Source organism: Equus quagga, chromosome 7, assembly GCF_021613505.1.
Source record: "Equus quagga isolate Etosha38 chromosome 7, UCLA_HA_Equagga_1.0, whole genome shotgun sequence".
Taxonomy (NCBI): Eukaryota; Metazoa; Chordata; class Mammalia; order Perissodactyla; family Equidae; genus Equus; species Equus quagga.
In genome coordinates, this window is record NC_060273.1 from 17830903 (window position 1) to 17858252 (window position 27350).

The 27350-nt window shown below is 49.8% G+C and overlaps 1 protein-coding gene across 2 annotated transcripts; it reads left to right on the forward strand.

Annotated features, from left to right (window-relative positions):
• The first annotated feature begins 912 nt into the window (after positions 1 to 912).
• SCNN1G (sodium channel epithelial 1 subunit gamma) lies at positions 913 to 27085 on the forward strand. Of its 2 annotated transcripts, none has more exons than XM_046665271.1 (13): positions 913 to 1138; positions 4441 to 4788; positions 6627 to 6936; positions 8662 to 8852; positions 10132 to 10235; positions 12689 to 12852; positions 20700 to 20798; positions 22390 to 22507; positions 23019 to 23097; positions 23180 to 23237; positions 23432 to 23493; positions 25240 to 25315; positions 25610 to 27085. In XM_046665271.1, the coding sequence occupies exons 2-13, from the start codon at positions 4472 to 4474 to the stop codon at positions 25988 to 25990; spliced, it is 1959 nt and encodes a 652-aa protein (XP_046521227.1). In that variant the 5' UTR covers positions 913 to 1138; positions 4441 to 4471; the 3' UTR covers positions 25991 to 27085. The 2 variants fall into 2 exon arrangements, with proteins under 2 accessions (XP_046521227.1, XP_046521228.1); XM_046665272.1 differs by lacking the exon at positions 913 to 1138 and adding an exon at positions 1415 to 1460.
• The last annotated feature ends 265 nt before the right edge of the window (positions 27086 to 27350 follow it).

Below are 27350 nucleotides of genomic sequence, written 5' to 3' on the forward strand. Positions count from 1 at the left end.
CTTGAGATTTTTTTACAGGCTTTTCTTTAAATTGTCCTCCAAAAATACTGAACCTGTTTCCATTCACCTTGTTGCTCGAAGTGTGGTCCTTGGACCAGCAACAGAGGCATCAGCTGGGAAATTAGAAATACAGATTCCGGGGCTGGCCTGCTGGTGAAGTGGTTACCTTCGCGTGATCTGCTTCTGCAACCCTGGGTTCGTGGGCCCAGATCCCAGGTGAGGACATACACACAGTTCATCAAGACATGCTGTGGCAGCGTCCCATATACAAAATAGAGGAAGACTGGCATAGATGTTAGCTCAGGGCCAATCTTCCCCATCAAAAAGGAAAAAAGAAAAAAGAAGTGCAGATTCCCAAGCCCCACCGACCCCTACTGAATTAGAATCTGCATTTTAACACAACCGCAGGTGATTGCTTACACGTTAAAGTCTGAGAAGCTCTGAGCGAGAACAGATCCCTTCCCCTCTCTGGCCTGGTTCTTCCCTACCCAAAGGGGATGTGATGGAGGTGTCGTCTGTGGTCCTTCCCAGTTGCAATTTTCTAAGCTCATTTCTTGTAGTTATCACCTTGAGTCCCTGTAGAAAGGCGGCTGAAGAGACCGAAGGATGAGCAGCCTGGCTGAACAGGCCCTGCTGCCCACAGCCCAACGCAGGTGGAGGATGAAGCCCTGGGCAAGAGGCTGTTTGAAACTTCTGCTGGTGAGAGGACGCCCAACTGGACAAGAGTAGAAGGGGCTGGGCAGTAACAGGACGGCAGGAGGCGCTGCCAGGTGCTTGGGTGCATTCCCAGCGGGAATGCAGGGTACAGGGCCGCCTCAGGGCGGCACCAGGCACTGCGCGGTGCCACCGGAAGGCACAGCGCGGGACGGGCCGGGACGCAGAGAGGCCTCGGGACAGCAGGGGGCGCTGCGGAGTCGTGGGACGCTCTGGGCGGCCGCACATCCTCGGCCGCGTGGGGATTACACCTGGGCAGGTAAGGGCAGGCCCGAGGGGGCGGGGCCCCAGGGCGGAGCCCAGGCCCGGCCCACAAGAGCCAGTGGCCTCTCCGGCTGCTGGATGCCTGCGCTGCACTGGGAGCAGAACAGAGCGTACCCAGCTCGCGCTCACGCGAGCCCCGGACCCTTTGGAACTGAGTGAGGTGAGTCCAGCCGGGTCGGGTCGCACAAGTTCGGGGAGTTCGGGCACCGGAGCGCACACGGGGCCCTGTGGTTTCCCGGACGCCGTCCGCGCGGTCGATGGCGGTGCCGGCGTCAGCCCTAGGCTGCCCCCCCGAGGCTGGGATGCTGGGGCACCTTCCCACATCAATCCGGGTCCAGCTCTCTGGCGTCTGCCCGCGCTGTGGCCCGGGGCGCAGAGCCGGGGTGGAGTCAGTTCTCAGTAACGAGGTCCAGGGCTCCTGGACTCCGGGGCCGCCCCTCGCCTCTCCGCCCAGCACCTGCTCGGCCTCCTTCCTGGCCTTGGTGAGATGCATGGACTTGACCGCGATTGTTCCCTTTACCCTCTGGAATGTTTTCTCTGGGGTGATTGCGGTTGCGGAAAGAAGCAAACACTTGAAGCGAGTTGGTTGGATTCTCTCCTGCGGCTTCGGCCGGGGCTGCCCTGGGGCGGACGTGGCTTTGGCCACAGGAAAGCATCCGGTCGGTGGCTCTGCGCGGGGTGGCCAGGGGCTGCAGAGTCGCCCCGGAGGAGCTCGGGTCCTGCGCCCAAAGCCTAAGGCTCGGGTTTCCTCACCGTGGTATGGGGATAAGGTGAAGTTGGGGGCGGGAGGGGCGGCGGGGAGGCGAGCGGGATGCAGTAGCGTCGCTGGCGTAAACCAGTACCCTGGCATTCCAGAGAATCCTTCCTAGCTGTGTGGCCTTGTGCAAGTTGTCTTACCTCTGTGCACCTCCGTTTCCTCTGTGAAACGGAGGTAGCACTAGTAGCTCATGTAATTATAGTGAGGATTAAATCAGATGGTGTGTGAAAAGAGCTGAGTAAGATGCCTGGGAGTAGAGTGAGGGATCAATATATGATAGCTGCTATTATTGCTGTTGTTATTATTATGGGTGGAGCAGCATAGCTAGTAGTTAAAGGCTTGGACTCCTGGGTTCAAATCCCAACTCAGCCACTTTCTAGGTGACCTTGGGTAGGATAACCTCTCAGTGTCTCAGTTGCATTTGTGTAATGGAGGAAGTTATGGTAGCTACCTCAGAAGACTGTTGTGGAAATTAAATGCCTAGAAGAGTGAGGGCTGTGTGTCAGCTACTAGTTCTCCCACCATGCATCATGTTTAATCCTGCAAAGCGGTGCAAAATAATAGCAGCTGCAACCTTGCTTTGAAGTTGAAACATTGTTTGTGTGAACATTTATGTTTTGTGATGAGCTCGATCGGTTCATTTCTTTCACTTGTGGCTTCACTGACATTGGTGGCTGATCCATTGGGGTCAAGGTCAGTCCTGGGGAAGGGGCTGACGGGGCAGAGGGACCCCAGTGATTAACATTCACAGGAGAGACAACCTTCCCTAGGTTGCGGTTTTATTTGACAATAAATTGAACCTGGACCTAGGATTTTAAAACAAACTCTTGCTAACTGTTTTTGAGAGAGGAGGTGAGGATGGACAATATTTTAAATGATAAAACAAAATAAATTACATTCCTCTTGCCAAGAGGCTAATAGCATAATTTTGAGGTCAGAGATGGTTTCCTTCATCCCAGCAAGACCATATACCTCTGTGGAGGGTTTGGAGCGGTTTGGCTGCATGGCCTCTACCCCAACCCACTCCCCCAGCCCCGCCCTGTACTCTATTTCTTTTGCATCATAAACCTGAAACCCATTAGCATCCTAAAGTTGAAAGCCTCCCAGCTTTGCCCCAGCTCCCGATTTGGGACGATATCTTATGGGTTCAGGGTGGAGAAAAAGTAACTCCTCCAGTCCAGACCCTTGTCTGAAGAACCCGATGGGCCAAACTAAAGTTCTTGTCCTGACACAGGCCCTCTTGGGGCATGGGGACCACCCTGTATATCCTTCTCCAAGTTACAATATGTCCTAATTTGTGTCTGTCACCTACGGTAGGCATCGGGGACAGGGTTTCCATATACCTCCTCCCGAAATACCAGTGCTCACTACTGTGGGAAGCAGTCACATCTACTGTCCAGAGTTTGGAAGTTAAATAGTTCAAAATCTCTTCTCTTTCCTCCTTCCTTTAGTTCTGGGTGCTGTTAATTAACTGTCTTGGGGAGGGGGCAGCACCCAGCGCAATACCAGGCCCCTCAGAGGCAGACGCCGTGATGGTGAAGGCTGCACTCTTCCACTTACTAGTTGTGTGAGCTTGCACAAGTTACTCCACCTCTCTGAGCTCAGTTCCTTCCTCTGTAACATGGAGATAACAATAATATGCATACCTTGTGGGGTTGTTGAAATATGAAATGAAATATATAGAGATCATGTGTGTATATATATATATAGACAGAGAGGGAGAGACTATATATTTATGAGATTAATGAGACTATACATATTGTAAGCATGAGATGACCCTATACATATCCATTAGTTCATTTCTAAAAAGAATGTTATTTCACATTGTAAAGTTCCTGTAATTGAGATGCATCACGTTCATTTGTGAATGTGGTAATATGCTTTCCAACACTTTCCCCCAAACAAAGTTGTTATTAAATCAAAGTGTATTCCCTAAATTAGTGGTATCTTAGAATCAAGGAAATATGACACAGTGCCTGGCAAATATTAAGTGGCCAATGGTTGTAGGCTATTGTTCTTTTAGGCGCTCTAGAGACACGAAGGGCTTTGACTGTAAAGGGAAGATGTGAAACAGAAATGAAACAGAAACACTCCACTGGCAGTCAAGCCCCAGGCAAGGGCTGGGAAGACACGGCCGGGAAGGGACTGAACACGACCTAGGGAGGCTGCGGGGAAATGCTCTTGGCAGATTTTATCTGTTGGAATCGATTTGCTCAGGCTTTGCTCTGTTTGCTCAGTGCCAGACACCAAGCTGGGCACCAGGGGGCAGGACGGGGTAGAATGCTGCCCTCGAGGAGGGCAGGCTAACTGAGGCGGTAAGGCGTAGGTGGCAAGGCTTGAATCACGGTAGAGCATACTAAGAGGGGTGCAGAGGCTGATTGGAGCGGCTCCAGGCAGGAGGGAAGGACTGAAGGTCCTTCAAACTTGTCCAGGGATCCACGGGTTAAACCTCACCCAGGCCCCTTTGGCCTGGCCTAGGGGCCGCAAGAGGAGAAGGCAGCTCTTTGGCAGCTATGGTGGCCAAAGAACAAATATCCTAGAGAAGAGGCCAAGGCCTTAGAATGCAGGCTGTCCAGCCCACAGCGGGGAAAAGGAAAGTGGCCTCTGAGGGCACGTGGACTGGTGTTTCCCAGCACCTGGCCTCCAGGGACGTGCCAAGAGGCCAGGTTTGTGAGCTCGCCTGCTTTTCTTCTCTGCCCCTCTAGCTTGCCTGTGCCCCACAGTCCCATCCCTGCCATGGCTCCTGGAGAGAAGATCAAAGCCAAAATCAAGAAGAATCTGCCCGTTACGGGGCCTCAGGCGCCCACCATTAAAGAGCTGATGCGGTGGTACTGCCTGAACACCAACACCCATGGCTGCCGCCGCATCGTGGTGTCCCGCGGCCGCCTGCGGCGCCTGCTCTGGATTCTGTTCACGCTCACAGCCGTGGCCCTGATTTTCTGGCAGTGTGCCCTCCTCGTCATCTCCTTCTACACCGTCTCTGTCTCCATCAAGATCCACTTCCAGAAGCTGGATTTTCCTGCTGTCACCATTTGCAACATTAACCCTTACAAGTAAGAGGCAGGAGCGGGGACATGGAGTGCTGGCAGATGCCAGAGCCCCTTCTGAAGTGACACACTCTGGCCTGCAGACATGCTTTGTAGAAAGTGGAATTTGTTGCCAGCCTTGGTAAACTTCTCCCTCCCAGTTTCTAAATCTGTACCAAGTGTTCAGTCCGTCACCCACTTCTGAGGATGGGCTAACTCGGGGAAGGCAGGAGGGGGAGCCTGCAAGGATCAGTTTCACTTGCGGGTTGGGCCTGGAATGAACTAGAACCCTTCACCCTGGACGTGCACACACACAGACACACACGCACACACACTAAGCCCAGCGTAGCCATATCTCCTGAGCTCTCCGAGTTCACACCCTCACTCTCCCCAGACTGTGAGCTCGAGGCTGACTCAGACATGACACTCAGGTGACTTCCGGAAGCATCTCACCTGCCCCAAACCCTCACCTGAGTGAACCCAGCCCCACTAATTGAGATGGCTGGGCTCTGAGCAGGTCAGCTGTTGGTACTGCCCTATTGTCTGCCGCAGGACCTGTTCTATATATGTCATTGGAGTCCTCAGGATTGTAGAAAACTGCTCTGAGGCAGGTCAGAGTCTGGCAGAATTTCTCAGAGCAGGTGTGGGGGTTGGGAGAAGGCAAGAGCAGGGGAGGGAGGTTACCAAAGGGGAATAACCGTTCCAGAGTCATCAATGAGTTGGTGGCAAAGCCCAAAATCAAAGTCAGCTCTAAGACTCATCCTCCACCTCATGGTCTTTTCTTTCTTTCTTCCTCCCTCCCTCCTTCCCTTCCTCCTTTCTTCCTTTCATCCATTGTTTGTTCCATAATCATTTACTAATCACCTACAAATTGTCATGCTCTGTGCTAGGTTCTGAGGCATAGATCTGAACAGCCCAAACACAGTCTTTGTCCTGGTGGAGCTAATGTTGTAGTAGAGGAATGAAATATTATCAAATGTAATTATGCTAGGAAAAGTAATAATAGCGACCACTTGATTACATATATATACACACACAAGCACGTGTAGACACAAAGATAGATAGATGGATAGCTAGAGATAATAAACTCATTGACTCTTCCCAATAACACCACTTTACAGATGGGGGAACTGAGACACAGAAAGGCTCGATGACTTGTCCAAAGTCACATATCCAGAACCAGGGTGGGGAACTGTACCCATGTAGTTTGGCTCTGGAGTTTATATGCCCCATCACTATGCTGTGTTGCCTCTGCCCAGAGCAAGTGGAGGAGAGAGGGGAGACAGGGGGGAACCTAAGAGGGGGGCCAGGACCATTTGGTATCATGAAAATTAAAAGTTGGTGTCATTATGCTTCATGCGGTCAGCTCCTGTATCCTTATTCCTGGGGGTTGTCGAGCTGACAGTTACACATCTTCCTTCCCAGCGCTCCCAGACTCGAGGACAGTCAGTGGGCAGGGGCAAGTGTGCTGGGTGGAGACAGAGCCTGCCCCTGGGTGGACTCTTGGTTAGCAGTTATTTACCTGTCCTCACTGTGGCTGGTTTATGGGAGTACTTGATAGTCACCACTCCAGAAATGCTGGTTGGGACAAACTCGCCAACACACCCTGAGAGCAAGCAGAGAGTAGTGATAGAGGTAAAGCCACAGGAAGTCACACAAGGGTCACACCGGAGCCTGTCCCCATTTACTCGAGCTGGCAGTCACTTTGGATGGGGCAAGTCATGGAAGGCCTGGTCTTCTTGGCCAAAGGGGCGGGAGCGGTGGGCACCAGGTTGACACACATTGATGGAAAGCAGCACAAAAATTGTGGGCATTCCGCCAGAGGGGCTTCCACTCTTCCTCACTCCTCCTTCCCACCTTGACAGGTACAGTGCTGTGCGGGACCTTCTAGCCGACTTGGAACAGGAGACAAGAGGGGCCTTGAAAACCCTGTATGGCTTTTCGGAGATTAAGTCTCGGAAACGCCGAGACACAGAGTCCTGGAGTTCGGTCTGGGAGGGCACACGGCCCAAATTCCTCAACCTGGTCCCACTGCTGGCCTTCAAAGAGGGTGAGATGGGCAAGGCCAGGGACTTCCTCACAGGGCGGAAGCGGAAAGTCAGCGGGAGCATCATTCGCAAGGAATCAGATGTCATGAACGTCCACGAGTCCAAGGAGGTGGTGGGATTCCAACTGGTGAGATGCACCTTCTTACAGTTTGGGGCATGGGATGGGCTGGAGATAGTGGGTCCAGGGAGCTTTCTCCTTTGCCATTAGCCCCTGCAGTCCCCCAGGTAGAAACATACCCAGATAGGGTGAAATGGATGCAAGCAACCGAAACTGACTCAGGCAATCTTAAGCAGAAAAAAAAGTCTTAGACGGTAACCAGTAGCTCAGGGAGGCATCTCAAAGGACAGAAATTAAGGAAGATCCAGGGATCTTGGTGGCAAAAAATGCTGGAAAGTTACTTCATATCTACTACTGGAGTAAATAAGCTTCAACTATTTGCAGTCTCTTGTTAATCCATCCATAAAGATGGATTCAAGCCCATCTTGGGACTATCTGACTGGTCAAGACTGGATCACCTGATGGTTTATGGAGGGTGGGGCATCTTGATGGACAGTCTCACCAGACTGTATCCAAAGGGGGAAAGGAAATTCTGCCAAAGCAAAATTGGGATGCAGATGTCAGAAGGAAGAAAATAGATGATAAACAGCAGAAACTCCCAGTGTTCCTTGTAGTATTTGCCATTGTGAGGTGCTTATAGCCTGACTTCTCATCTCTCCTTCTTGGTCCTACTTGAGGGGCTCTGAAGAAGCAGTCATTCACCAAAAGTGAATCCCATAACCTTCCCGGGCAAACTCAGTCACCCCCCTCCTCTCCATGCCCCAGCCACCTCTGCCGGATGAGAACTACTTCCATCCATTGTAGGCTTGATTGAGATTATGAGACCTCATGGCCCCAGTCACAAATCCGAAAAAATGGCCTTTTCTGTTTTTCGGAGGAAGATTAGCCCTGAGCTAACTACAGCCAAGCCTCCTCTTTTTTCTGAGGAAGACTGGCCGTGAGTTAACATCCATGCCCATCTTCCTCTACTTTATACGTGGGACGCCTACCACAGCATGGCTTTTGCCAAGTGATGCCATGTCCGCACCCAGGATCTGAATAAGCGAACCCCGGGCCGCCGAGAACCGGAATGTGTGAACTTAACTGCTGTGCCACTGGGCCAGCCCCGGGCCCTTTTTCTTAACCGTTGAGACTTTTCAAAGTCTTCCTGGGTCCTTTCATAAGATACCCACGAGGTTCTCTTTGATACCAAAATCAGTCCTTTGATGTCCATCTTTTAGGAGAGTTTCCAAGCCCTGTGGGATGAGAACTTCTAGAATGTACCACAATTTCGCTGTAAAGCTCTCATTATTATATATTTTAAATGCTGGTCCTCTCAACTACCATGTGAAGTTGGGAAGGATGGTATTTTCATCCACATTTTGTAGGTGCAATAATGGATACATAATGCCTTGCCTAAGATCCAGCAGAGAAGTATTGTCACAGTTTGGGCTAGAATCCAGATTTCTAGACTGCTGATCCACAGGGAAATGGTAAGGGTTGTATAGGAACTCAGTGGCAATGATCAGCTGCAGCCTGGATGTCTGGGGAACCTGAAGAAGCTGGGTTTGCTTCTCTCCTGATAGGGAGTCAGGAGAGTGAGACTGTGTTGTCCTTCCTTGCTCAGTCCCTCCTTGGTCCTTGAGGCTCGAGGATGATGTCTCCCAGAAGTGAAAGGAAGCCCATCTTGCCCCAGGTATCCCTCCTGTTCCCCTAAGTGTCTGTTCTCGAGTCTCAGTTCCTCATCCGTCCAGTCCTGCTGAAGGTCAGTGGTAGGGCTGATGGCTTCAGCCCAGTGTCTCCTCTTATTCACAGTGTTCAAATGACACGTCCAACTGTGCTGTCTACACCTTCAGCTCGGGGGTCAATGCCATCCAGGAGTGGTACAAGCTGCACTACATGAATATCATGGCCCAGGTGTCTCTGGAGAAGAAAATCAACATGAGCTACTCTGCCGAGGAGCTACTGGTTACTTGCTTCTTTGACGGGGTGTCTTGCGATGCCAGGTCAGGAAAGGAAGCTGCTCTCTCAGCTCGAGGCTTCTTGCATGCACCTGCAGCTCAGCTGTGGGTCTTGGGAAGGAAAAGTGCTCTTCTCATTGACCTTGCCCTTTGGAAAACAGCTTACACGGGAGCTGGGCTCTAGAGTCAGTGAGGAAGTGGAGATGGCATACAGTCAAAATATCCTTAAACTCATCAAATTACTCATGAAAACCAAGTAGCTGATGGTGTATGTATAACCTTGTATATTACCATCATGCATACCAATGATTGAGAACCACCGATCTAGCACAGAGGAAGACAGGAAGGAAAGAAGGAAAGGAAGGAGAAAGGGAAGAAAAAAGGTCTATGTACAGACGTGTGAGCTTTCAAACCTTTCTGCCCTTAAGTTAACACTCGGATCCCTGGTTGTGACTGAGCAGTGATGGGACATTCCCACTGGGGCCAGCACCCTGGCATAGTGGTTAAGTTCAGCACTCTCCACTTCGGCGGCTCAGGGAGCCCAGGTTTGCAGGCCCAGATCCCAGGCGTGGACCTACACCACTTGTCAGCCATGCTGAGGCAGCAACTCACATATGAAGTGGAGGGAGATTGGCACAGATGTTAGCTCAGGGCTAATCTTCCTTAAGCAAAAAAGGAGGAAGATTGGCAACAGATGTTAGCTCTGGGCTGATCATCCTCAAGCAAAGAAAAGAGGAAGATTGGCAACAGATGTTACCTCAGAGCTAATCATCCTCAACAAAAAAATAAAAAATAAATTGTTCCTGCCTCTCTGAAGGGCTTACCTCATTCTTTTTAAATACCAAGGCTTTCTGTATGTTGGTAGTTATATTGGTCTGCGAAAACTGAGTGATTAGAATCATGTCTCCCTAAGGGTTGGGTTCTAAAGTCAGTGTGAGGGCATGTATGATGTGATTACTTCTCTGGGGATCATTTCCTATGGATGGAGTGGAAAAATGTCAAGTATTGGCTGAGAAATTCAAGAGCAGAGGAATTTGGGACAGATACGTTGGCACAAGGAATACCAAGTTAGGATGGAGACAGAGGTGAGAGGATTAAGAGGGAGAACAGAAAGCACAAAGTAGTTCTCCGTCAACATGTGTCAACCAGATGAGGGGCCTTGTTTGTCATTTATCTCAGGAAAGGTGGGGCAAGTGAGTCGTGTCTGTCACCCATTGTCCACAGAGAGAGCTGGCCTTGTGGGCACTGCCCATCGAGACTTCAGCTCAGACGCATGAGGGAGTCCCCAGCACAGACCTTTCTGACCCAGAATCTTCCTCCACAGGAACTTCACACTTTTCCACCATCCGATGTATGGGAATTGCTACACATTCAACAACAGACAAAATGAAACTATCCTCAGCACCTCCATGGGGGGCAGTGAATATGGTAAGGAATTCTGCACCAAGGAGATTCCGGGGTCCTCTAACAGTGAGCATGCTGGCCACAGGACAATTGGGGCCACTTGAACCTTCCAGAAATACAGGATCTGTCCACCTGGCTGGAAACCAGGGACACCATTTTTCCTTTTGCAGTGTTTCCATTAGCTTCTGTGTTGGTTCCTTCCTTCTTTCTTGGTACTTGTTTTCCTTTTTGATGTCTCCTCTTTACTTTTGAGAGAGCAACAGGGACCTTGCTGGGGTTCCTCCTCCAGGGAAACCACTCTGGTTTGGCTTCTTGCTGGATTGAGTAATGCAAGGCAGGCGGCTTCCAGATGGAGTTAAACCCAGATATGCTGAACAGGAAATTAGCAAGGCAAGCACACCTTTATCTTAGTCGACAGATTCTGGAGCCAAAACCCAGCTCTGCCTCTCACTGTGTGACCCTGTGCAAGTTGCTGCACTTCATCTGTAAAGTGGGGCTAATGACAGTATCTCGGATACAAGATTATTAAGAGGGCTCAAAATGTGTAAAGCACTTAGAATAAGACCCGATTATACTGTATTAATCTACTCGGGCGGGCATAACAAAATATCACAGACTGGGTGGCTTAAACACAGGCATTTATTTTCTCACAGTTCTGGAGGCTGGAAGTTCATGACCAAAGTGCCGGCATATTCGGTTTCTGGGGAGGCCTCTTTTCCTGGCTTGCGGACAGCTGCCTTCTTGCTGTGTTCTCACGTGGCATTTCCTCTGTGGCGTGCAGAGAGAGAGCTCTGCTGTCTCTTCCTCTTCTTGTAGGGATGCCCCCCCCCCATGGGATTAGGGCCCACCCTTATGACCTCATTTAACCTTAATGAGCTCCCTAAAGGCCCTGTCACCAAATACAGTCACATCAGGGGTTGGGGCTTGAACATATGGGGAGGGGGACACAAAATTCAGTCCATAGCACACACTAAGCACACACTAAATGCTAGTTGTGGTTGCCGTTACTACCATTACTACCATCACTAGCATGGCTCTGTTCTACCATTGCTGCTGCTTCTACTGGCACCACCACCAATACAACTATCACTACCTCCAGGATTACCATTACTACCATTCTGTTACCACGACTTTTGTAGGGAAGGCAGGAACTCAACAGGTTGGCCTGGCTTACCTATAAAAAGAATTCTTGAAAGGCCCTAAGCAAATTGAATTTACTCCCACAAAGAAAGGCCAGGCCTTGTCGTGGAGGAAAACCACATTGGACTCCTGGCCCTGTTACTGTGCAGTCTGTGCTCTTACCAAGTGTGCCAGGAAGTGGAATTGAGGGCACAGACTTCAGTGGGAAGTTGTCTGGGAACTGGGAGCAAGGAGTTGCACAGCCCAGGCTCTGCTACATATAGGCTGTGTGACCTTGAGCAAATCACTTCCCCACTCTGGGCTTTGGTTCCTTTATTTATAAATGAAAAGAGTCAGAATGACTCTCTAAGTTCTCTTCTTTCAATCCATAGAGACCGTGCTTGTTCAGTTCACTTGTTCATTTACCAATCATTTATTGAGTATCTGCTGTGTGCCAGGCCCTCTTCCAGGTGCCTGTGAACATGACAGATGCCATCTCTGCTTTCAGGAGACTTGCATTATAGTGGAGAGAGGCAGATGAGTGAACAAGTGCATAGACATTATCCAGTTGTAAATGCTAATGAGGAAAAGAAAGCAGCACCGGGGAAGAGAGAGGGCTTGGGGTTGGGATGGGGGTTTTATTTCAGATAAGCAGGTCCAGAAAGGCCTCTGTGAGGAGGGATATTCAAGGATGAGAAGATATGTCTGAAAGTCCGCAGAAGAGCATTCTGGGCACTAGCAAGCATGAGACCCTGAGAAGGAAATGAATTTGATATGCTCTAGAAACAGAAAGACCAGCGTGCTTGGAGCTTCTCGAGGGAGGAGGAGAGTGGGAGGAGAAGGGAGCGCGTCATCAAAGCCTGACAGACACAGTCTAGTTTATGGATCTTATTCTGTGGGTTCCCATGTATCCAGTGACAGGTTTCAGGCAAGGGAGTGAGCTGATCAGATTTCTGATGTAAAAGGTCCCTTGGCTGCTGGGTGCAGAATCGCCTGCAGGGTGAAAGCAGGAGCAGGGAGAGAAGTTAGGTCCGTGATCAGATAGATGCACCATCAGTGCTTCTCCCTGAGGGTTTAAGCAGCCACAGTGTTGCCCGTCCCTCTGCATGCTCAGCAGAACTCCCCATTTCAAAGGGCCGTGAGGAGATGCATGTCCCTGGCAGGGTAGCAGTTCTCTGACTTACGTTTAGCAGAACTCCTCGCCTCGTGGAGCTTCCAGTCTGGCCCCTGTCCACCTTTCACTTGTTGGAAATTCTTGGGTCTTGGTCTTGAGGCTCCTGAAGCAGCAGGAGAGGCAGGCTGCCTCCAGGGAATGTTTTCCTAGCCTTTGACCACAGTAGGCTGCCTTGTCCTCCCAGGGCTGCAGGTCATCTTGCACATAAACGAAGAGGAGTATAACCCCTTCCTGGTGTCCTCCACTGGGGCCAAGGTGATTATCCACCGGCAGGATGAATACCCCTTCGTCGAGGACGTGGGAACGGAGATTGAGACGGCGATGGCCACTTCCATAGGGATGCACCTGGTAAGAGGACATTCTGACTTCTGTAGGCTCGGTGAGGAGGGCAGACTTCTTTCAGGGATAATCAAGGAGGTGCGGCTTATGGAAAAGGATGTTGGTTTCAAAAGGGAGCATGGTCCTGTATTTTCCTGATGGTTGTCTCAATGGTCATTCCAGTAGTTACACTAAAGACCATCTTTGTATCTTCTGTATGGAGGAACAAGGACAGGATGCCATTTGGGGAAAGAATTTAAGGAACCTTCCTTGTTCCAAAGACAGACACCAGCATTTATGGGACCTGTGCTGGAAGCAAGGAATCAGACACTAACTGTATATTTGTCAGTAATATAAATAGGGCAGATTAACACCTTCTTTCTGGGCTGCCTAGAGGCCTATGCGGCATGTAAACTACCGTTGAAAGGCTAAGGGAAAGTCACTGGGCCATCAAAGCTCTGTTTAACCTATCACACTCCCATCAATTTCACCTCATTTATCAAGAACCCCCTTCTCCCTCAAGTCTTTGACCTTCTCTGACCTCACTGGGTGTGGAGAACACGCATAGCTGTCAACAGAAGCCCATCTGGGCTGCAGACTCCAATCCTGGGTCCGCTAGCCCAGAGGGAGCAGAAGGACAAGGAGGGGAGTGTGCTCTGACACCCTGGTCACTCCACTGCTTAGACAGTTTTCTTGTTTGCAGGCCTGGCGTCTTTTTATGCTAGTCCCTCTTTCTCTTTCTTGCTCTCTCACTGTCTCTTGCTGTCTCTAATAGAATGACTGTAAAGAACTTATTTAAAGTGACTATATGCACTAAATAAAGAACTCAGACCACACCAAGGAGCATACCATGATGATGTATCTCCCTTCCATCTCTGACGTCCAGTCCCCTCCTTCCTCTCCACGTAGATCATCGTTGTTGCCTGTGTCTTGGCCTGAACTTTATAGTCTTCAAGCATCTGTGTATAGGTATAAGCATTTCTCCTTTTATGCAAATACAAAATACTCTTCTGCCCTATTTTCTACCTGACACTGTAGGTTGGAAATGGTTCCATATCAATATGTATAGATCTGCCTCGTTCTTCTTAAAGACCCATAATATTCCATTGGATGGATAAGTTCTTGAAGCAATTCCCTGTTGATCGACATTAGGTCATTTCCAGCCTCAACCATGGTGCGATGTGCTGTGTATTTGTCTGATTACTTCCTGGAAGTATGTCAGACAGTATGTGTGTTTGTCAAATTGCCCTCTAGTGAGGTTGTAGCAATTTCCAACCTCACCAGCAATATGTGAGAGTAGCTGTTTCCCACACTTTCACCAACACGGGTATTAGCCAACTTTTAACCTTTTCTAATCTGTCAAGAGAAAAATGGTATCTATTGTAATTTTAATTTACAGTCCCTCTTAGTGGCGTTTTTCCACCTGTTTGTGGGGGTAAAATCTCCTTGTGGGCCATCTGTTTCTGCCTTTGTTTATATCCAACCTTAATGTCCCAAATTATACTTCTTAGCCTTCTTTATCCCTCACAAGTTTGTCCTCCAGAGCAGTAGTTTCTAAACCGGGTTGATATCAGAATGAGAATCTTTAAGAGAGGAGCCCAAGGATCCATATTGTTACCAAACTCCAGTGGTTATTCCAGGAGGCGGCAAACTCAGGAACCTCAGCTTTAGAAACTGAAGTAGTTCTGAATGAAAGGAGAAGCCAATTGTGTCTTCTTAGGAGAAAGTAATGGTAGAATGACACAAAAGGTATAGCCCAGCCATAAAAGATGGCTTCATATCAGGTTATAAAGTAATATGGTGGGCCTTAGAGCTTGTATGTCCATTCATCATTTATCCATCCAACAAGCCTTTTCTGAGTGCCTCTTATGTGCTAGATACTGGGACTACATCAGTTTGGACGATAGTGTCCCTGTCCTGTTGGAACTTAGAGTCCAGCAGAAAGAATCAATAACAAAAAAAAAGATTATACAAATGATTAATTATAATCATCATAAGTGCTAAGAAGGAGACGTGGGATGCGTGAGAGCTTGTCACAGGGACGCCTGACCCAGGGCTTTTTTTATGGGGTGAGGTGGGGAGTTCAAGAATGCTTTCCTGAGGAAGCGATATTTAAGTTGAGACGGCAGAGATGATGAATGGGAGTGGTGACGTTCCAGAGGAAATCTGCGGCTTCTGTGCCTCATGGTGCTCTACCAAAGGGCAACCCTGGACAAGAGAAGCTGTCAGGACGCTTGTCTGGGGACCCGGCTTCTCTCGGGAGGCATGTCGTTTGGGAGCTTTGTTCCAAGGTGGGAAATCGTTCCAACGTGAGAGGTACTGTGCGCCAACTCAGGCTGTGTGAATGATGATTGTCCAAGAAAAAAATCTTGAGCCCCAACCTGCTCAAGCTGTAGCTTAAAAAGACCTTGAGGTACCACTTAGGGAGCTGGGTCATTGATCCCTTTGTTCACCGGCAGATCTCCAGACCACCAGATCAGAATAGTGACCATTTTGACCTGACATTTCCCATGTGGCTTTACCTGCACCCTCAAGAAGGACCTGGGATGTGTGCACATCCTTACCTTATTCTTTTGCCCTCTCTTTCCCTTCTGCCCCTCACGGTGCCTGCACACTTGGAGGAGAGTTACAAGAGCTTGGAAAAGTACAAGAACCAAGGAATTCTGCCCTCTGGTTTTCCTCTCTGAGCTTAGAAATACCTACCACATTGTTAAGCAAATGTTCTCTTTACCAATGGTGGGTAGACAAAGGCCTGGGTAGGTTGTCTGCTACACCTAATTTGAGATGTCCAAAATCAAAGCCACAGAGCAGGAACAGTCAGCTCTAGTTCTGATTTATGAGCATCTAGAACAACAAAAACCCAGGGATTACTAAGACGTCAGCAGGGAGTCACTAACAATAAATCCAAACAAACTAGTCTTCCTTTCTTATTTAATTTTTATTTATTTATTTATTTTGATAGGCACGTTAAGCTGATAGACCCAGTCATATCTTTCTTCATTCATTGAGTGACTGTGTGTCCAAAGCACTGGGTATTCAGAGATGAGTACAACAGAGCACCTACCTTCAAAGATCTTACCTTTAAGAGGAGAACACAACACACCTTTGCAATGCAGTTCCCAGCTCTGTGGGAACAGGGAACTTCTCTGTCTTGCTCCCAGGCCCAGTTCTTAGAAATAGTAGATCCTTAGTACATATTGTTGGGTGGGTGGATGGATGGATGGGAGCCCAGGCAGAAGCTGTTGGCGAAAGCTTTCTAGATGATGGATTCTTGAAGGACAAGTGTCAGGCGAACAGTGTCAGGAAGGGCTAGTCCAGACAAAGGGCATAGCAGTTACTAAGGGGTCACAGAAAGGATTTTAAGCTGTGTAGTGAAACTTTTTTAAAAATCGCTGTGGCTGAAGTGCAATCAAGATATAGAGGCAGCCTATTTACAGTCATGTGTTGCTTAACAGTGGGGATACGTTCTAAAAAATGCATCATTAGGTGATTTCATCGTTGCAGGAACATCACAGAGTGCATTTACACAAACCTAGATGGTATAGCCTACTACACGCCTAGGCTATACGGTACTAATCTTATAGGACCACCGTTGTGGATGCAGTCCGTTGTTGAGCGAAACGTCATTATGCGGTGCATGACTGTACAGTAATTCTAGAAGGAAATGATGAGGACCTTAGTGGAGGCAATGGCTGTGGGGATGAGCAGAAGTGAATGGAGTTGAGGATATTACAGCGTGGAAGCAACAGGGTTTAACAACCGAAGTCAGCGAGGAAGGCCAGGGAAGTTAGATTGATATTTAGGTTGCAGCTTGGGCAGTGGGGTGGGTGGAGGTGCTAGGCTCAGAATTAGGGACTACAAGGGGAGGCGTAAATTTGGGGGAGAAGGTGATCATTTCAGTTTGGGATAGACTCAAGTTGTTGTCCTTTAGGAAATCAAGGTGAAAACATCCAGTAAGTAGGTGCTATGAACCTGGAGCTCGAAGAGAAACCCGAGGTGTGGGGGCATCTAGCATAATTCTAGACTTGGAAATAAATGCCATCACCCAAGGGACCTGAGACAGAATGCAAATATTTAAGGGATGAGCAGAAAGAAAAGGGAGAAATAAAGGCAAAGAAGTGGGAGCAGAAGCCAGAAAGAGTTGGCGTCAGATAAAGGAAGGAAGAGAGTTTCAAGGAAGATGTGAGCCACATTGGCCAATGCAGTTGAGAGGTCAAGCAAGATAAAGGGCGAAAGGTGTTCTCTGGGTTTGGCTACCAAGAGGTCACCAGTGTTCTTTGCCAGAGCAGTTTTCAGTGAAAGGAGCAGAACAGAAACCAAAGTTTGGGTTGGGTCATGAATGGGAGATGAGGAAGTGGGCAGTTGTGGACAACTCACCCAGCGGGGTGTGGAGCCAGGCTCTGGAGACGGGGAGACATCACTGTCCTTGCAAACCCTACTGTACCTTTTTATCTTAAAGCAGAACACAACTCTTTTCACAAGCGTATGTGTAAGAGGGATTAAGTGCTCAGACTTTGGAACCAGACAGCTGAGATTCAAACCCCAGCTTTGCACTTTGGTTGTGTAATCTGTGTCTCAGTCACCTCCTCTGTAAAATGCATATGATAATAAAAACATTGCTTCATAGGCTGGTGAGAATTCAATGACTTGATTCACATGCAGCACTTACAACAGTGCTTGTCAAGTAGTAAGTGCTCCAAAAATATTGCCAATCACTATACATTTTTTTAAGAAAAGAGATGTGAAGGGAAGGAAAAATAAATTTGAAGCAAAAAGAGGCGTTAAGGAAGTTTCCCTTGCCCTTTGTGACACCCCCGTCCTTTATGAGACGTTAATCACTTGCTCATATATACAAAGAATACTAATTATTTGCCATATGTGTTGCAAATATCTTTCCCAATTTGTGCCTTCCTTTAGTTTTCTTTATGCTACTTTTTCACGTGTAAAAACAGCAAATGTTTACATAGTCAAAATCTTTGTTTTCTTCTTTTGTCATTCTGTTTATTGAGGATTTTCCCTCCTTGAGATCAGATACTGAGCTGAGTTTCCTTCCAGTTAGTTTGTTATTTCATTTAATACTTTAACCCACTGGCATTTTTCTCTGCAGGATGGGAAGCAGAGATGGAATTTATTACTTCCTCCAAATGGTTTACAAACAGCCCTCACTTCATATGTTGAGTAATCCTTTTTTGTTCTCCATTGATTAGAAGTGTAAACTTTATCATACACAAATAACTTTTGTAATTTATTGCAATATAAAAACAGAACAAAAGAAAAAAGAGTTAAACCACCCATAATTCCATCGAGGGCATTATGCTGCCACCTGGGCTTTTCCCTGGCACGGTTCATCTTTTAAAGAGGTGAGCTAGAGCCTCCTGTGCAAATGCCCTCCTCCCCCAGGATTCCCAGAAGGAAGCAGATGGAACCTGGTTTGATACAAACAGGTCCTGTTTCCCACATGTACACCCACATACACACATGTGCACACATACACTTAGTCACACCTACACATCCCTGTGCATGCACGCACATACGTCCATACGCATATGCATACGCTCACACACGTATGCAGAGACATGCATGCACACTCACACACAGGCACACATGACTTGCTCACGGTCACACACATATACCCATTCTCACTTTTGTGTCCCTAGGGGTCAGGACAGAAGCCAAAATGTTTTCCCACCCTGCAAAACTCAGCAGTTCTGGAAAAGTGATGGTGGAGCGGGGGAGTGAAAGGTGGGAGGTCGAGAGAGAGCTCTCTTGAACTCTGTCCAAGTTCATCCAGCTGAGTCTTTGATCAGCTCAAGACCTCTATCCCACTTTGCAAAGGCCATTTGCCCCATCCGCCGTACCTCAGTTGCTTCGGGCAAAACCCAAGAGCTCTGAGTTCAGTAAGCATCATTGCAGAGTAAAGGGCCATTGAGTTCTCAAAAAGCATAAAAATCAAAAGATGATATCTCATAATTGGTTTCCTGGAAGTGGCCCAGGGGCTGGTTCTCAGGGGAGAAGGCGCCCCAGCCACCTGTGCCAGCTGCTGGCTGCACGGGGCTTACCCTAGTGGACAGACCCTCTCGCCGAGACGCCAGGCCTGGTACCTCCCCCAGGCAGGCCGAGCCGCAGCTGACACTCTAGGCTCTGTGGACAGCTCAGCAGCACCTGGGGGCTCCAGGGAACATCTGCCCAGGGAGCCTGCTGCTTGGAGAAGCTTAGAGGGTGGCACTGAACTGAGGCGCCCTCAAGGGAAGCCACGGCTCGGCGTCGTGGTACCCCTGTGCCCAGCCCAGCCCTGGCGTGTGCTGGACGCTCGAAATGTGTTTGCTCCCCAGCTGTTAGAGGAATGAAGTCAGTCTGTTGATTCTGCACTGATGTGGAAAGACGCTCACTCTACTGTTAGTGACAGGGAGTTTGCAAGGCAGAGGGAACGTGGAAGTATTTGTCTGTCTGTCTGAGATCGAGATCTGCTCTGTTGGAGTGGTAGGTACCCTGGGGAAGAGACTAGATGGCTACTTTCCCCTTTGTGCGCTTCTGCTGTTTAAATGTTTTAAAATGAGCCCTGCTAATTGCCCTGAGGTACTTGCGGTTAATCGAGGGAGACTAATAGATCTGCAGATGAATTACAATACAAACAGACAGAGGGCCTAGCCGGCTCGCTCGAGGGGTCTACAGTTTCTACCTGCCGCAAATTTCTTGATTCCTTCCCCGCACCCTGCCCCTGCCACCCCATTATCATTCTCTCTATCCAGCCACTCTTCAAAGAAAAAAGAATTTTCTTCCTTCTCCTAAATCTGCCATCCATTTTCCCTTTACCTGCACTTTCAGAACAAAACAAAACTGTGTACGCACGCACACACACACACACACACACACACACACCCTGGGACCTAGTATAAGCTGGTCACAATTTGTAATCTATTATTGTTCCCCCTTGCGAGATGTTATTCTGGGGGTTTTTTTCCTTATTTGGCTTGTCTGATTGTTTATTTGCAGTGACAAATGTTAAGCTAGAGCCAAACTTAGTCAGCCACAAGAAACACGATGTAATACAGTTTTCAACTGCAAGTTAAGATGCCCTGACCCCTCTCTGATCAGGGGATCACTCTTCTCTGTTGGGCATTCCTTGGCCCTCTCTAAGAAAGTCCATTTTTCCAAGTCAACTTCTGGGGCCAGAGGACAAAAGGGTAGGAATTGGATCCTCTGCCAGGATGAAAATCCCGGGCAGCTCCCAGCCACCGCTCATCTTCTGGATCCTTCCTGCCCCTCCCGGTGGATCCTCCACGGTCACTACCATTCTGAAACCCAAACCCAGATTCTCAGCACAGCAGAGGGGGCCGACATGATGTGACCTCGGCCTCCCTCTCTGATCTCATCTCCAGCGACTTCTCTCCCTTTTGCCATGTTCCAGCCGCCTGGGACCTCTCCTACCTCCAGCCTTTGCGGCTTCCTCTGCCCAATCCTTGTCCTCCATTTCTTAGCAAAATGACGTCCTCTCTTTCTTGCCATTCCATGTTGCCATTCCAGATGAGTCCCTTTCTCAAAGACGTCTTCCCTAATCACTCTTCTGGAATGACTACCCTCCTGCTCCCAACCTCTCCAGTCTCTCTGCCCAGTTTCATTGATCATTATCCTAAATTATCTGATTTATTTATTTGCTTTTTAGCCATCTGTCTACCCTACTAGAATGTAAGCTGCATGAGAGCAGAGAACTTGTCCATTTTGATTGTTGTTGATTCCACAGTGCCTAGAATAGCTCCAGGCACTTAGTAGGTACTCAATAAATATGTGTTAAATGAATGACTGAGTGACTGCTAGTGATGCCCTCTGTCTGGTTCCTGGGGGAGGGCGGGGCTGAATGTGTGCTGCTGTGATTACAGACAGAGTCCTTCAAGCTGAGTGAACCCTACAGCCAGTGCACAGAGGACGGGAGTGACGTGCCAGTCGAGAACATCTACAAGGCTGCCTACTCCCTCAAGGTACGGACTGAAGGGGACACCCAACCCTGCACTGTGACCTGGACCCAGGACACAAAGTTCTCTATAGGCTGGGGTGTGTCTTGGACCAGGAACTCTGGTGAGAATCCTTGGGGTTCATCCAGAGACCTCAAGAACAAATGATGCCGGCTGGTTCCAGTCCTCTTCCGTCCGTCTGTAACCGGAGCTTAACTGATTCACTGAGGTTTGCCTGGAACGCAGTGTACAGCTGAGACACGCCTGCTTCCTAAATGGGCCTTGGCGAGTGACAGGCAGGAGGGAAGTAGGCTGGGAGAGGCTCTGGCTGGGGGTCGAAAGCTTGGCTTCTGGGCCACTTGTGTCCCTCACTCACTGATGGCCTGGGGCAAGTTGTGTCATCCTCAACGGTCACAGGGGGAGGTTGGATTGGATCCCCCAGGCTGCTAACTGGCAGCTCCCAGGACCCTTCCAGGCTGCACTGGTTTTTCTGGCCTGGATGGTGTTTAAAAGTCAGGGAATTTCACAAGAAAACCTGGATTTCCAGCTTCTCTTGAAAAACAAGATCTGGCAACACCGGGCCCATATTCCTGTAGGATAATCAGTGGATGGAGTACCCTGTTAACTGGTACAGGTGTCCTCTCACTCTTCACATCCTCGTCCCCCCCAGTGAATTACCTATGTCACTGGCCCCTGTCGGCATTTGAGTTTTCAACCGTGAGTGCAGTCATCGGGTACGCCTTGTCTCACATTCTAAGAGTCTGCAATTCATCTCTGACTGGATACCCAGGGAGTCGATGAAAGTCATCCCAGCAGAATGAAGGACCGACCAGGGGTCCTCTGCTCTGAGTCCTCCAGTTTGCCTCAGAGCTGAGCTAAGAGGTTGTGGACACACTGAGTACAAAGAGACTATTAGAGAATGTCTTCTTGTAGGAAATAGAATACAATCAAACTGATTTCAAGACCCCTCCCCCCCTTAAAAAAAAAAGGATCAGTTCATTGGAAAGACACTCCTGGGTAATATTTAGTGAGAGGCTATCATGTATAAACACTTTATATATATTGATTCGTTTCATGCTCACAACAACCTTGCGAAGTAGGTATTGCTATACTCATTTTGAAGAGGAAGAAACCAAAGCATCAGAGAGGTTAAGTAGCTTGCCCGAGGTCACACAGCTGGGAGGTGGTAAAGCTGGGGTTTGCACCCGAGTAGGCTGCCTTCAGAGCCCCTGCCGTTAGCTTTTATGCTGTAAGCTTCACAGAGGGCTTGGACCTGAGAACTGGAAAGTTGGAGGCTGCTGGTTTCTCTGTTTCTTGGTATCTGCTCCAATTTTCCCCTTTCTGTCTGTGTCAGCACTCACATGATGGAAAATGACCACCCCAGGCCCAGCTCCAGCTCAGCCTGGTCTCTACATCTCAGTTAGTCTAAATTCTCAGTAAATTTTCTAGCTTGGTCCGTTTGGAGGCAGGGCGTCAGCCCTGGCCCGCTCAGCTGTGACATAGGGCAGGCTTATGCAGTCTGCCAAGGCTGTGGGAGGCGGGCCCTCTGGATGGGGAGGGAGCTCTCTGGCATCCACGTGTGAGGATGTTGAGGGAACCCCCAGGTCTCCTCTTTCAGATCTGCCTTCACTCGTGCTTCCAGACAAAGATGGTGGAGAAGTGTGGGTGCGCCCAGTACAGCCAGCCTCTGCCCCCAGCGGCCAACTACTGCAACTACCAGCAGCACCCCAACTGGAGTGAGTGAGACCCACCCCGGCCCTGCACACCCCGGCCCAGCCAGCACTAAGGCCTTCTGCCTGAGGGAGGGATTGGTGTTAAGCAGACTTTTACTTCTGTTGTCAAGCCTGGCTGGAACCGAGTTTCCCAACTAAGGACCAAATGCTCCACCCCAGCCTGTGCTAAGAGCTTGACCACCTGAGTCAAGTCCAGGAGGCAGGAACTACTGATAGTCCCCTTTCACAGAACAGGTAACTGAGGCTCAGAAAGGTTAAGCACCTTGCCAAGGTTACACAGCCAGGGAGTAACAGAGGTAGACCCAACTCGAGCGCTGCCAACCTCCCGACTCACGTCCTTACCACCGCAGTATTCTGTCTCCCAACATCACAAAGCAGCATTTGTTTGCAGAGAACCAGTCTTTATAGAGAGTAGGAGGAGAAACCATTGAAAGGAGATTCTGGGGACCACTGGAGACCTCAGGAAGGGTCCCATGCTCCCGAAGCTCACGCTGTCCTCTGCCTTGTCCCTCAGTGTACTGTTACTACCAACTGCACCAGGCGTTTGTCCGGGAAGAGCTGGGCTGCCAGTCGGTGTGCCGGGAAGCCTGCAGGTGAGTGGCCCGGGAGGGATGGGACAGGCAGGGCTAGGCTGGCCCGGCCACCCATGCTCACTCCATGCCCTTCTCCTCTTAGCTTTAAGGAGTGGACACTGACCACCAGCCTGGCGCAGTGGCCGTCTGAGGTTTCCGAGGTAAGTTCTTCTGCCCACTCTTCCCCCTCGAGCCCTCCACCTGGAGCCTCGCTGAGGTCCTGGCTGTGTCCTCTGGCCTCGAGGGTCATCCATAGGGGAGGCCCAGGTCCGGGGCTGGGGCTGAGGGGGCAGGCAGACAGGCTGGCCGGGCCTCTCTGGGCCTCCCCAGACCACTTCCTCTTTCTCCATCACAGAAATGGTTGCTGTCCGTTCTCACGTGGGACCAAGGTCTGCAAATAAAGAAAAAACTCAACAAGTAAGTTCACCTCTGCCCTGTTTCTTCTGCCTCCGCTGGCCCCAGGCCCTGGGCCCCTCACTTGCTTCCTCATTGCCAAACCCTCTCCTTTTCATTCACTCCTTGCTTTATTCAACAAATATTTATCAAGCTGGAATCATGAGCCAGGACCTGCTCCAGGCCTGGGGCTCTCAAGCTTTTTGACCGCAACTTACAGTATGAAATTCTTTGGCGCGGTGGCGCATTGAATATGTAACCAAAATAAGTCTCGTGGAACAGCGCTTCCTTATGATGGGGGATGCTTTTGGGCTGATTTTCAGATGGTACACACGAGGAGCGCCAAACCAATCGTTCACATCCCTTCTGCTTAGTCACAGCATGATTCTCATTGATTAGTGCCCATATGGGTTGATAAAAATTTTTATTATCTCTATGGATACAATCTGATGTTTTCTATTCTATTTCACGTCATAAAAGATACTGATCATGGCCCAGTAGATTTATTTCATGGCTCTGTGGTGTAGCATGACCTAGCTGGAAAAATGCTTCTCTGAGCTTTGCAGCTTCTAACTGCAGTTGAATTTTCCACATTGAAATTCACTTCCAAGGGACCTTTGGCAAAAATCAGGCAGGCCAAGGCTCAGGGGCCTCAGCCGATGGAGGCAAAGGTGGCAGAGGGTGGGGAAATTGTCATGTGAACTCGCATCTCTCTGCACCATCCCCATCTCCTCGGTGCCCAGCACCAGGCCTGGCCGCACTGGGAGCCAGACTGGCCTCTGGCATTTGTTGAATATCCACCAGGCTCCAGTCGCTGTGTGAAGTGCTGGGGGCACCATGTTGACCCTGCCTCCCGGGTGCTTACAGCTTAGTGCCAAAGATAGACTTTGACCAAGAAATTGCAAACTATTAAACTGAGTATTGCAAACTGGTGACCCCCCAGGCCAAATCTAGCTCCCCAAAAGTCATCCATTGTTTCCAGTTGTTTCCGAAAGATCAAAAGTAAGGGCAAGAGCAAACCTCCGTTCCTGCATAGCACCCAACGGCTGAGGAGTAGCCACCCTTTTGGAGTAAGCGTGAGCTTTCTGGCTCGCACCATCCTCTCAGGACGCAGGTTAGCACAGCAGTTAGGAGCACGGACTTGGAAGCCAGAGCCATCCAAGTTTGAACCCTGGCTCTGCCAGTTACGAGCTGCGTAGTCTAGCGCGAGTTACTTAAGCGATCTGTGTCTTAGTTCCCACATCTGTAAAGTTTATGATTAAAACATACCTACCTCGTAGGGTTGTTGGAATTAGTTAATTCACGTAAGATTCTTGGAACAGTGTTTGGCAGCACAGGAAGTGTTGCCAATAAATGCCAGATGCTATTATGATTATTATGATTATTACTGTATACTCAGCCTACCTCACTCATTTACATGACCTGCCCGTCTCCTGCATGTATTTGAGATTACAATCAAACAATCACAAATGTCACAGTTTAACGAAGAACAGAGTGCTATGCGAGTATAGCTGGGTGGACTGACTTGGTTTGGAGGTTAGAAAATGGTTTTTGAGTGAATGAACGGCTTGAGCGTCCAGGCCCTGGCTGGAGATGTGTTCTGGCATATAGAGGAGGCCCGTGGGCCAGGTTCTGAGGCCCCCATGGAGCTCAGAGCCTGGGCCGTGCTGGCAGCTGGGCAGGAGGCAGACAGCCACACTGAAGGGCTGGTCATCTGTAGAATGCAAAGGTGCCGACTCACCTTGGCCCTACCTGTTGGAATTTCTGCAGGACAGACTTGGCCAAACTCTTGATTTTCTACAAAGACCTGAACCAGAGATCCATCATGGAGAACCCTGCCAACAGCGTGAGTGGCTTCTTCCTGGGACCTGTCCTTGGTGTGCACATGTGCCCATCTGCCTAGCCTCCGGGAGCAGAGTGAGGTCATGGGGGTCCAGCCTGAGCTGGTGGGGCTACTGTAGGCCAGCCAGGCCTTGGATCAGAGCAAGCAGAGTAGGAGACGACAGGAAGCCTGTCCACTTCTTCCTGCAAGCCTGTTCAGAGCGAGGGCTAGCTGGTGGCTCCCTTGGGGATTGGGGTGCCTGCAGGAGGCCAACTTGGGGGCTTCCTTCCTGATGGTGTAGTTTGGCCTCCCTTGCAGATCGAGATGCTTCTGTCCAACTTCGGTGGCCAGCTGGGCCTGTGGATGAGCTGCTCCATCGTCTGCGTCATTGAGATCATTGAAGTCTTCTTCATCGACTCCCTCTCTATCATTGCCCGCCAGCAGTGGCAGAAAGCCAAGCAGTGGTGGGCCCAGAGGCAGGCGCCCCCCTGCCCCGAAGCTCCCCCCAGCCCTCAGGGCCAGGACAACCCAGTTCTCGATATAGACGATGACTTGCCCACTTTCACCTCCGCTTTGCACCTCCCGCCAGCCCCAGGGACCCAGGTACCTGGCACACCACCCCCTAAATACAATACCTTGCGCTTGGAGAGGGCCTTCTCCAACCAGCTCACAGACACCCAGGTGCCAGCTGAGTTCTGAGGCAGGGTGGGCAAGAAAGATCTAGCCAAGACTACTAGTCAGGGGCTGAGAACTCCTGGACACAGAGAGGACCCTCTGCGCCCTCTCTGGGCCTTTCAAAGACATTGACTAAAAGTCTGCCTTGAACAAGATGGGCCTGGGCGTGTGCAGGGGACTTGTTGGACCATCCAGATTGAGATAGATCCTGCGGGCCTAACCCTTCGCACATCTGCTGCAGAGAGAGATGGGGCCCAGGAAATGGTCGGCCTGGGCTCAGGCCAGAGGGAAGCCTGACGGAGCTCTTCGCCAGACCTGGAGAGAGAACAACTCCTCCACAGCCCCACCCGGGGTTTCACTTACTCCCCCAGCCCGAGCTGGGGCCCAAGGATGTGACCTTAGGTACTGAGAACAGACAACCACTGCCTGGTGCCAAAGAGAGGAGGAAGCACCAGCCTGGAGCTGGAGCTGTTTGTGAAGAAACTGTCCTGAGTCATTGACAGTGGGGCAAGGTCTCCTGTGTGCCCGCAGGCAGGGAGCTGGCCCGAGGACCTTGGAGTGTGTAGCTGGGAGGGGCGTCTGCGGAAGGTCTGCAGGTGTGACAAGAGGCCTTCACTTGGGGGTGTGGGTGGGGCCGTGTTCTGAACAGCTGAGCCAGTGCCCTGGGCCCCTCACCCAAGCAGAGAAGGGCCAGTTAGAGGGCATTGTGGACACTCCTGTCCAGCGGTAGTCCAAGGCTTGGAGGATTGGCTACCAATAAGCTACCTCAGCTGCTCTTTCTCCAAGGCAGACCCCCACCGATGGTCTGCCCCTCACCAGCGAGCCAACCACCGTATTCACACTTCTGACGTGAGAATAGCTAACGGGTATCAAGTACACAGCAGTTGTTCGATGTCAGAACCGTGTCCTGGTGCCTCTAGGCACGGACAGAGATCAGCATGGGGGACAGCAAACTGCAGCCCGCAGGCCAAATCTTGCTTTTGCCCGTGAGCTAAGAAGAGCTTTTTTTTTTTCATTTTTAAATGGCTAAAAATATCAAAAGAAAAATATTTGGTGACTCAGGAAAATTCTATGAGATTCAAATTTCCGTGTCCATAAATAAAGTTTTATTGGTACACAGTCACGCCCACGCGTTTACATATTACCTATGGCCGCGTTTCCACTGCAAGGCAGAGTGGAGTAGTTGCAACAGAGACCCTATGGCCCTGAAGCCTCAAACATTTACTCTCCAGCCCTTTACAGGAAAAACCTGCTGACCCCTGGATTAGCACGTTAAGTAGGTATGATTGTCCCATTGTCTGGATGAAGAAACCCAGACATAGAAAGGTAGTTCCTTGCCCAGCCAGGGTGAGACAGCTAGGAAGTTGCAGAGCTGGGATTCGAA

What these genes read in the sequence shown, in the direction of transcription:
- SCNN1G (XM_046665271.1), top strand. Translation starts at nt 4,472, where the DNA reads ATGGCTCCTGGAGAGAAGATCAAAGCCAAAATCAAGAAGAATCTGCCC. An exon ending in TGCAACATTAACCCTTACAA is followed by an intron (nt 4,789 to 6,626) that starts GTAAGAGGCAGG and finishes CCACCTTGACAG; the next exon opens with GTACAGTGCTGTGCGGGACC. An exon ending in ATAAAGAAAAAACTCAACAA is followed by an intron (nt 23,494 to 25,239) that starts GTAAGTTCACCT and finishes GAATTTCTGCAG; the next exon opens with GACAGACTTGGCCAAACTCT.